Consider the following 11236-nt stretch of genomic DNA (forward strand, 5'->3'; position numbering starts at 1 on the left):
CTTCTCCCTGCACGGCTGCAGTCCTCATGGCTTCTCTCCTGGGGCAGGACTGTGCTCTTCCCCCAGCCATACCCTGTCCCTCTGCAGCAGGCGATTCCCGGGTCTTGCTCTTAATTATCTGTCTATTTGTATGAACTTAAATGGCATCTGCAATTTCAGAATATCCATAATTAAGGATTACTCCTGTTACCATGGTATTCCAAACACAGCATTACTTTCAGGTGCCGTATAATCATGTCCATCTTAATTATTACAAGTGCACTGTAACTTTCTAAAGAACATAGTTGTTACGGCTGTCAAAATAGGGTTATTTACTGTTCTCAGTGGCATTTAAATGTGGTTGTTTAAATGGAACAGATTGTTACACTTTATATCTAGAAATCAAAATTTAATATGTATTCTGAGGATGCATGCAATGTAAATACAGGACTGTGATTTTCTATTTTAAATGACTGAAGGGAAAATAAGCTAACTAGGAAACCAGAACAGAATATTTGGAGGTATGAGTAATGATTATGGCTTGTTTATGTTGCAGAAAAAAAGCAGAAAAAAAAATTAGGGAGGATTCAGGGCTCAGGTATGGAAAGATTAGAGAGCTTAATCCTTAAGGTAACTATTAGTAGAGAACAGATCACTTTCAAAATCTCTTTTACGTAATATTCTGACAAAACCTTTGAGGAAACATTTTGTTTTGCTTATTAAAAGTAAGCGTGAAATCCAGACCTATGGTTACCATTTCAGCAGCGTGAGCTTTCAGGAGCTGGTTACGGTTGGCAGAGGGTTGTGGTGGTCAACTGTGGAATGGAGCCATGCCGCTGGGAGCGTTAGGGGTAGCATTCCCTTTGAGCTGTGAGATAGTCAGCCACGATTACGAGCATATAACCAGGAGCCCATCTCATTAGATAAAACACTTAACAGCTCCTTAACTATAGGAACGCAGTTACTGACGTCTTGAATACGTACAGCTTCCCAGAAATGCTGCGGAATACACATCTGCGTGCAGTAAGTACTGCTTGAGAAATGAAACCCGTGAGCTTGCCAGGTGGGAGGTGGGTAGAGAGGGGAATGCTTCGCCCTGGTCTGAAATAGTCTGGATAGATTTGGGTTACGAGTTTAATAACTGTACACACAAAACCAGTAGGATCTCAGTGCGTAGTGCAATGTGAGTGTCGTTGTGATTAGAGATGGTTAATTTGTTCTTTTTACAGCAAGGGAGAATATCTGAAGAGAGAAGATAAAAAAAAAAAGCACTTTATTTTAAAGAAAAAAGCAAAAAGCCTAGAAAAGCTTTCAGAAATAGTTATAACGAAATTTGATTATCAGGAGCTAACGTGTTTTTCCATGAGAGGATGTTAAAGATAAGCAGTTGGTGATGTTTTGCAGACATAAAGCTTCAGTCTGTTCATCTACTGCGCTCTTTTTATCGTTTCTCTTAGAACCCTTTCAGTGTAATAGTGACAGGTGTTCTTTTTGTAAGGTTTCATATCCTTTCCCAATCTGCTGCTCACCTTCCTCTCTGCCCTCTGATAAAGGACTGTGTAGTATAAATTGCCACGATCTTTTCAGTGCCAACAGTGCAAGGTTGTCTGTTCAGCTATAGTCCTCGATAAGATGTACAAAAATCTTTTCCGTACCTAAATTCTCTGCCACCCTCTGCGGTGGCAAATGGGCAGCAGAAAAGAATTTGTGTTCAGGCAGTGTCTGAGATGTGCTGCTCAGTACTCAGATGTACTCTCAGTCTGTGGCTGAGAAATCATTGGCATGAGAAAGTTTCTATTCCCTTTGATATTGGTGGGAACGGGGACATGAAGATCCTCTGGTGTGCTTTGAAAAATTTCTTGTTTATAAGATTAAAAAAGAATTGCTCACACATCTTTTTATTAACTGAACTCGTAACTCCAAACACAGTTTCTTTGCCTTGACCTTTCTTCAGCGCTGTTGTCTGCTGGAGCCTTCCTCGAGGACCTCAGCATCAAGTGATAGCTCATGTCTGGTTGTTGTTCCCTGTGTTTCTCCAGGATTGATCAGTGAGAACATTTCCAGCAGAAAACAAGATTTTGAGGCCAGTTTTGATGGTAGATTTCAAAACTGCTGAGTAGATAGGATTCTGGGTGAGAACCAAGTGAAGGTCACCATGAGAGGAAGACTAGCAAGAGATGCTAGCCAGTCCATGGCTGGCTGTTCCTTGATAAGATGTCTCAGGGCACGGAGGATAAACTGAGCAGTTAGGTGTGGGTTACTCTATATAAAGAGCGATTTTTAAAAAGGAGCAGTATTTTTTTTTCTGTTATTTAATCAGGATTATAATGTAAGTTTTTACTTACAGAGCTGTTTGTGCGTTCTTGGTTGTGTCATACCCAAACTTTTTTTTTTTCCTTCAATGCTTATTTGTTTTGTGCTAATAGCACCTTAAACCTTAATCCTTTACCATTAGCAAAGTACGTTTGTCAGTCTTCTGTGGAAATTTTGTCCTTAGTTACCCGGATAAATTGTCTGTTCATGTGTTACAGCTGCAAAAAAAAAAAATAAATTAAAAATCTAGTCTTGTGTTTTGCCAGCTGGATTAGAGTGCCCTGCCATTATGGGACAATAATCATAAGTTTCAACTCTTGCCTATTACTAGGAAACGAGAGAGGAACAAAACAACCTTAGCCTTTCCAGTATCGTGTGTCTTATATTTCCACAATTTCCTAATTACAAGAAAATTTTGTTGCCATTCAGAGGGCAGCCATTTTAAGCCCAGGAGCTCATGCTTGATCTGTGGTAGTAGAAGGAGCTCTGGCTGTTGCAAGTTAAAGCTTTCATTATTCTTCCGTGCCTGGGGGCGGACATTTTGCACCATGACAAGACTTTGAAATCATTGACTGAATTTCCAACATTTTGTGCTACAAGCTTCATCCCTTCAAAGGTAGGAAGGCTGGTGGGATCTGTCTGTCTTCCTCCTCTCTCCATCCAGCAACACTCCCATACTTGATGCAGACCAGCTCTCATCTTGTTCTGAGCAACACCATACGCCATTACATATTAGTTAATCCAGCCCACAGATGGCACACGCCTTTTAACTGTAGCCATGGAAGTTTTGTACACTCCAGAACCTTCTAAAGCCATTCCCTGGGGCCCCTGCAGTTGTTGTATGTACAGTACTTTGTCTCTTTGCTGCCATCATCTGTGCCCATCTGTTAGGATGGCCTCATGCCAGTATATATTTTAGGCAGATCTTTCCAAATAGGCCTGGATAGTGTGTTTGTATGTTTAATATGCTCTGGATGGCAACACGCCATGTCTTCTTGTACAGATCTTCTGTGCACGTCGCTGTTGCTCAAAGGCATTGGGGCAGGGCCGCATTCAGTTCGTTTCATTTGTAGACACCTCCATCCAAATGCTGGGACTACCGTGTCCACTATTTAACGATAAAGAAGCTTGTTTTAAAAGAATGGGAAAAAGGTGGGATTTTCAGAAGTTGCAGTCATTTGAGCAGATTACATCAGCGGGGCATTTGGGACAGGTGGGAGGGGACATTTCATCGATGGAAATATGAGATAGAGAGGGGCACCCAGTTGGATCAGGGACAGGATGACAGGATGAGTAGCATCTTGCAAAACTTGCAATTGGTATGTGTGAACCACAAGTTGGTGAGTAGAAGATGCTTCTACCTGACTGTAAGGCTCTCATGTGAAGGAGAGGAAGCATTTTGGTCCAGGGACCTACGCTTATGCTTTTCAGGTCTACACTGCTCAGTTTTGGTGCCGGTCTATCCATTTTAGTTAGGAAGATGATTTTTCCTTTCAACAAAGCAGCTAGAAGAGGAGATCTCATGTGAGAACAGATGTGGTGAGACCAGTGGAATGTATTCTTTATTTGGACGGCAGTCACTTGCTCGAACAGAAGTGCTTTTGTGCTTTCTACGTCTCAGTAGGAAGAGACTCGCACTGCTTTATTTACACTAGCTGACTCTGCCAGTGTGTTAGTACAGGTAACGTAGGAGTATTGTCCAACTGCAAATTCATTGAGTGAAACCTTGGGCATCTGCTTTTACTCTGGGTAAGTCCCACATGTATCAACACTTTCTCCTTTTGGCACCCTCATCAGTAGCCTTTCCTTTACGTCTGCCTATATGGTGTGTTATTTCTCATTATTCTTTAAGTCCAAGACTGACAACCATGGATTAAGTACCTTGTTGCCCTGTTCATTTCTAAAGCATTACACTTCATAGCACTTAATACCAAAATCCTTGTTGTTACTCTCCCACAGGCTGAGAATTTGTCTCTGAGTGAGCCCAGCTATTCCCTTTTTCTCTGATCAGCTGGAATCTCCATTCAGACATGTTCATGTATTCAGGACAGCATGGTTTTGCTTTACAGTAATCAAGAGGAGGTTAGGGGGAAGGATTGGTTTGTAGCCCAGACACCTAATTTGGAGTCATTCGGAAGAGAGGTGGTGCCAGAAAGCATTCGGTTATTGAATACAGATTAGTTCTTCAGGAATTGATCCAAAATGTCGGGGAAAATTGTGTGTCAGTCAGGGGAGAACTCCCCATTTTTGCTTTGTTTTTGACGAAAGGTCTTAATGATGTCCCTTAAGAAAGCAAGTAAGCAAGAAAAACAGCAGCACTTTGAAGAAGTGATTTCTCTTGGGCCATATTTCTTCAGGAAAAAATACTTAATTAAATCCTAAAGCCGTTATGCACTTGCATTTTTAAACCTTCTGTATAGGTTTGGCTGGCAACCAAATTAATAACCCAATAAATCATTGCTGTGATATTAAAGGTATTATACCAAGGGTGCTCATTGGCATGGTTTACCGAGGCCCAGTTGGTGCTTTTTTGTTGTGTTGTTGCTGCCAGTCAATACTGAAATCCTGTGTTAATTAAAAAGAATGAATTTTTATTTCTGGTACTTTTTTTAACCCAAATGCTTTTGCCCTTCATAGAGAAGTAACAGGCTTTGATCTGCAAATACTGTATTTCAGCAGTGCATCTGGAGCTCATTTCTGGTTGAAGCCTTTCAGAGCATCGTTCTAGGGCTGCAGCTTTTAGAGTAGGGGGACATTTTTCTGAGATGAAAGCTTAGGCTCAAGGGTGACTTTTACTAAATTAGAAGGTCACGGTTATTAAACATAAAAAGCAGCAGTGGAGCTTGCTACTTTGTAAATGCTGCTGCTCAGAATGATAGAGCTACTGTATAAAGCTGAGAAAAGCTGGTCTGAGGCATAATCAAGACGGGAAAGCAAAATCTTCAATTTTTTTGTCTACACAAGAGGTTAAATTTTTCTCTTTTATAACTGCTTTAGTTTTGTGCTTCAAATGCAATTGATTTTTGCCATGCCTTGCGACAAATCAGCGTCCCATTAAATAACAAAACTTGTCCATTCCTAAAACCTGGTGCCGGATGCGTGAGGAGAAGGCTTGGACATCCAGAAAAACCCACCTGACCATGCCAGGTTCTGTTTGGATGCGCTGCAACTTGGTGGTTGCTGTGTCTGTTTATGAAATGGTGGGTTTTTCACATTGACTTCAGTGGTCAGTCTCACCCTGCGAGGTCCTGAGCACTTCCCATCCCACCGTAGCGTGTCCCTCACTTTAAAGTACTGGTCTCTCCTGGGTATTGGCAGCCAGCGTGTTTTTCCAGGTGCTGCAGGTTCCGTGGCTTTTGGGCTGTCAGCTCCCACAGTTGTGTGTGGTGGGGCTGGGAGGTGGGGATATGGCATTCCCCTAACCCTCAGCCTACAAATTCCCATTTTGTTTTTTTTTTTTTTTTTGTTTTTTTTTTTCTTTCTTCCCAGAGAACGTCCCTCGGGAAACACTGATGCATTTTGCGGTGAGGCTGGGTCTGCTGCGGCTGACGTGGTTTCTGCTCCAGCAGCCGGGTGGAAGAGGAGCTCTCAGCATCCACAACAACGAAGGGGCAACACCCGTGAGCTTGGCCTTGGAGAGGGGCTACCAGAAGCTGCACCAGCTTTTGACAGAGTAAGGATCATTTGATGGTTCCTCTGCTAGTTTTCCATTCTGTATCATGCTTGCCTTTGCTGTACGTTATCACTGAATCGTGTTTAAGAGCTATACTCTACCCTTAAAGGCACTTTTTGTGTAATTTTGCTTTTACCTTTCTTGCTAGCAACAGTGGGAGCAGGTCCTTAAGGTTTAGGGGAAATGCAATGATGTTGTTGCGTTCTCCTTTTCTGTTGCACAGTGTTCTCCTTCCAGCTGTCTCTTAAAGCCCAAAGTGAGTCACTGTAATATTGACTAATTAAGACAAACCTTATGCAAACACAAGTGAAAAAACTTTTCTTCAAACAAGCACAGCTGCCCAAAAGAGGGAAGCGGGTGGGCTTTGTGGTGGTGGTTGACTGTTGTGTTCTTACTTTGTAGATGTGGAGTGTTTTGTTTAAGTGAAATAATGGTAATTGTATTGAAAGAAGGCAGTATCTTGTAGAGAATAGGTATCTTACCAGTATAGGTAAAAAAGTTTGGTAAGAATTAAAGCAATTATTTAGCAGCAGAAACTCTCTTGATTGGTCTGGAGAAGCAGACAGATCTTACAAACTTGTAGGAAGTAACTATTGGCATGAGCATATACTGCAGTGTTTTACAAGGAATTCTTCAGAGTATGACAAGTTATGTTTGAATAGCAAATGCTTGGAGATCTAGCTTTAAAAGCTGAGGCTAATAAAGACAAAGAGCTTAAATAAGTCCCAAGGGGTCCATTTGTAAAGGAGAAAAGATTTGGTCTGCATGTGTGTTATTCTGATGCCTGGTTCTCTTAAGCTTTGTTATTAACTTTGTTTTTCTCAATTGAGATTTCAGATACTAGGGGTTTATGTTGAGTGACCCGATGTCATGTTTAGGAGTCTGCTGTGTCGTCCACATTATCACGCGACATTTCTGTGTTAGAAATTGTAAATTATTCTTCTTTCTATAGTTGTTGGACGGACTGTTAGAAGGCAAAAAATATGATTTGTGTTACCGGAGTGATTGCATTTAAGTTTCATCTTTAACAATTCAGCCAACCACATGCAAAGTCAGGGTGAAGGAGAAGGTGCAGGGTAGGACAGGAGCTATAGGTTGCCCAGAGAGGTGGTGGAGGCCCCATCCCTGGAGACATTCAAGGCCAGACTTGATGAGGCTCTAAGCAACCTGATCTAGTTGAAGATGTCCTTGCTGACTGCAGGGGGGTTGGACTAGGTGACCTTTAAAGGTCCCTTCCAACCCAACACATTCTATGATTCTATAGCCTTTTTGTCTGCCACACTTGGCTGGGATTAACACAGAGATGATGACAATATTACTTTTTTCTTCATCAAGTTCAACAGTCAGTTCAACACAACTCTCTTGCAGGCTATCTTGTACAATTGGAACGTACAAATTCATCCTGTAACTGTAGCAAAATTCTCCAAGGTGAGACTAACCATATTAACAGACTTTACACACTGTAAAGAAGCTTAAGTTGGCCAAAACTTTATTATAGAAAGCCTAAATTGGCCAAAACTTGATTATAGAGCTCACAGCACATACTGCAATTTGAATATGAGTGGAGCTGGTAATTTAAAAAGAAATGGGAAGTAAACAAAGCTATTACAACAGCTATTCATGTATTTGGTGGAGTATTTCACAACCGATTCCAGTATTGGAATGGCAGTTCTCGCTGAGTGGAAAGAAAGAAGAGGGAGGACTTGGATTACCTGGCATTGTCCTGTGCCGTTGGCTTTAATGGATGCTGCTGGTGTAATCCAAGGGGTTTCTCTGATGACCTTTACAGTTCATCTTTGCAAATAAGGCACTAGCAAGACCAAGACACTATGCACTTCTGTAACGTTACCACCAAGATCCCCGGTCCTGTTCTTTCTAGTATATCCTTAAACTGTTCATTATGGTTAGTTTTCCTCTTGGGCTGCTGAGTGGAAATATAATGTATAAACATGTGAGAGCCATCCCACATATCCCGTGACTCTCAAACCCCTGCTGTCTCCATGAAGGCCTGCAAACAGAAATCTGTGGATGCTGGAAGTCACGGACCCCTTTTCTCAATGGGTGGGACGCTGGTGAAGCACCGCGGTACGAGCTTGGGGCTGGCCGGAGCGGTGGGAGCACGGTGTGATGTGGGGACCTCCATGGCCCTTCCCCATGGGAGGGTGATGGCTGCAAAACGGACACATCCTGATTTCCCAGCAGAGATTTTTGTTGTGCTTAGTGCTTTCTGCAATGCGATGGGATTGGGGCTTGAAAATCCCTATTGAGAGGAGAAATATTGAGTTTCAAAATATAGAAAAGCAGCCAAATTCCATGAAGAGAGTATATATCATTTATGTGCTGTCAAAACACAATGGATACTGTGCAACCTCTTTTCTGCGCTCTGCTTGTGCGCACGCTGAATAATCCATGCACAGAAATTTGGCATGCAACTCGTCCCACTCAGCAAAATACAGAGCAGCAACGCATGTTAGTGAGAACCCGTACAAAGGAGTCATTATTTTTACAAGTAATTAAACTGCACTGCGCCAAATAAATGAATGCAGTGTGTTTTGTGATGCATTATCCTTGGGGGGATTTTATTGTTCACTAGCTTGCTAATTCGTGGGACCCTGCATTTTACAATGATTCTCCCAGCCAGCACTGGGAAGGGGTGAAATTTTCCTGTAATTAGCATACAATCATTAAAAAGCGGACACAAAACCTTCTCCGTTGTTGCAGTTTTGCCAGGGTTCAGCTGCAAAGCAGCTTGATTCAGCTGCGGTGTAAATATTTTTCTCAAAAACTAATTGCACTGGTGACATTTTAAATTTCTGTTTATCAGATGAGCTTTCCCTTTTCAGCTGCTGCGGTTCTTCATGTACAAAAAAACCAGAAAGACGCTTCCAATTTAAATCTTACAGCCCTTGAAGTATTCCTTTCCATAGTCCTGAGCTTGTGCACTGGCTCGTGCATCCTCTGGCAGGAAAGGTGCATGGGCTGCTGCTTTTGGGACCAAACTGAGGAGCTGCGATAGAGCACACGTGGGATGGAGAGCAGGATGCTGACAGCAGTGTTTATTCATTGGCTGTGTGTTGTTCCTGAGGGTGCTTGTTTGATCTTCGAGAAACTGCACGGTAAAGCATTGTCCTGTGGTGCAAATGATATAGGACAGTCCATAAGGGCAGGAGTTTTTTAGGGGGGGGGGAAAAGGATTTTCTGTAGAAACATTCTTGTTTGCTTGCTGGCAGCTTGGTTAACAGTTTGTTGTTTTGGTTTTTTTTAATACAAATTTGAATACAAATTTTAAATACAAGTTAAACAAGTTAGCTTTACTTCCATGAAAAAGCTTTGGAAACTAGGCAGGTTGCACAGCCCTCTCTGATTTTCAATAATTCCTGAGTCTGGTAGGAGCAAATTCCAAAGCGAAGGGTCCTTGGTTGAAGCCCGTTGCTTCGCTGGGTAGAAACCGGGCGATGCTGACTGCGGGGCACTGGCAGCGCTGGGCTGCTCTGCTCGTTAGAGAAGGGCTGGCTCCGAAAAGTTTATTAAACAGGGAGTAATATGCTCCCGGTGAGTAACTTGGCCTCTGCAGTAGGACAGCTGCAGTTTGCAGTAGTTGATGTTTTCAAATGCAGCTCGGTGCGGTGATACAATCTGCCTGCCAGCTCCATGTTCTTCAGTGCTCCCGAAGTCAGGCAAGGAAAATGGCTCCAAGAAATAGCGAGCGTGCAGGATTTCAGGGAAGTCGGAAGTGCAGTTTTGTAAAACATACAAACGCTGATTTTATTTCTGATTTCATTTCTGCGGAACAGAGTTCTGTCTGGTAACCCCAAAGTATTGTTTTTTTCCGTGAAGCCAAATGCTTGTAGTTCCTTCACAGCTGAGAGCGATTTATGTCCTCTGAAAAAGGGGGAGTAAGACAAAAGTAAAGCCCATAAGAAAAACTCCTGCATTTTTCCAGTCCTTACAAAGGAGAAGTGTCAGAGCTCTAACAGTCTCTGAGTTTTTCACTCTAATATTACTTTGGCCTTTGCTGGTTTCTCTGCCTGCTTACTGCTATAAAGCGCTTCTGCACAGCTCTGGGATTGCTCGCTCTTCGGATCTCCTGGTGACAGCCAGGTGGCTCAGTATGTGAAACCGTAAGTCAGTACAAGTCTGCATTTCCAAAATTAAACTGATTTAATTAACACACATGAGGAATAACTCACTGGTAGCAGGAGGGTTTTATGAACGTTTTGCAATCCGTGATTATCATTTGCTATTGTTCTGATTTTACGTAAGTAATTGGTGAAGTCTGTGCTGTAATCTCCATGGTGCCTCTCAAATGAGGGAGCTTTTTCAGTAACTTTACTTTTATAATTGAATACACTTTTCTGCTTTTCTGAGCCAGAGCTGTGAGAGGATTTGCTTGGTACCTCATTTCTTTGCACCCCAGCTTAGCAAGTCCTTTAAGCATGTGTTTAATTTCAGAAACATCCAGTTCATGTTCAGCAGAGAGTTTAAGCGTGTTCTTAAAAATAAGCATTTCTTACAGTGACTTGCCAAATCGGACGGTATTTAAAGATGGACGTTTTTCATTGAATTTTGGTGTTAAGTTGTTCCATTAAATCCAGTCTTTGCATAGGCACAGAGCTGTCTGTGGTGCAGATGCTTTCCAAAATCACTAGTTTCCTGGGGCTAAAAACATGGCCAACTGCTCCGACTTCAGTGCCAGATGGCGGCAGCTGTATGTAACCAGGGTGCTTGTACCCCTGAGAATGCACAGGCTGAACCCCCCTTTCCTCTGTGCACCCTTGCCGTTATCACGAGCTGGGAACTGTGTGCAAGGCTCCGAGTCTCCCCTTGGTTACACCAGTTCTCCCAGTATTTTTATACAGGGAACACGAGCAGGATGCAGCGGGGGACATGCTGGTGGCCAGGAGGTTGTCACCACACTGGGCAGGTGATGCTACACGTATTTTTATTTCTGGCTAAGCAGAATCAACGGCCAAAGAGTTTGTTGAAGTAATGCTGATGTTTTTCCCTCTATTCTTCCACCCTAAAACAAGCAACAGGTCCTTTCAATTGCTATTCAGGGTGCCGGGCAGTAGGTTTAGGATATGGCTTGGAGAGGAGAACAGTTGACTTTGTGTCTCTATAAGCGCTGGCACAAATTTAACATTTAAAGGGGAATACAAAGACGTTATAGAAGGGCAGTGAAGGAGGACCTCATGAGAGATGCGTTTGTTAAGATGCCGTTTAGCTACAGAAGCGTGGCAGGAGCGGTGATCCAACAGGGTCTGGTTTTGT

The 11236-nt window shown here is 42.6% G+C and overlaps 1 protein-coding gene across 1 annotated transcript in view; it reads left to right on the forward strand.

Annotated features, from left to right (window-relative positions):
* The window catches only part of LOC141749050 (A-kinase anchor protein 13-like), a 103512-nt gene extending 97454 nt beyond the window's left edge, over positions 1-6058 (forward strand). Inside the window, exon 7 of the mRNA XM_074602064.1 lies at positions 5782-6058. Within this exon, the coding sequence (XP_074458165.1) occupies positions 5782-5969 (188 nt within the window). The 3' untranslated portion in view covers positions 5970-6058. The remainder of the gene's footprint in view (positions 1-5781) is intronic.
* Positions 6059-11236: the final 5178 nt, after the last annotated feature.

The sequence above is a fragment of the Larus michahellis genome, chromosome 9 (genome assembly GCF_964199755.1).
Source record: "Larus michahellis chromosome 9, bLarMic1.1, whole genome shotgun sequence".
Classification (NCBI taxonomy): Eukaryota; Metazoa; Chordata; class Aves; order Charadriiformes; family Laridae; genus Larus; species Larus michahellis.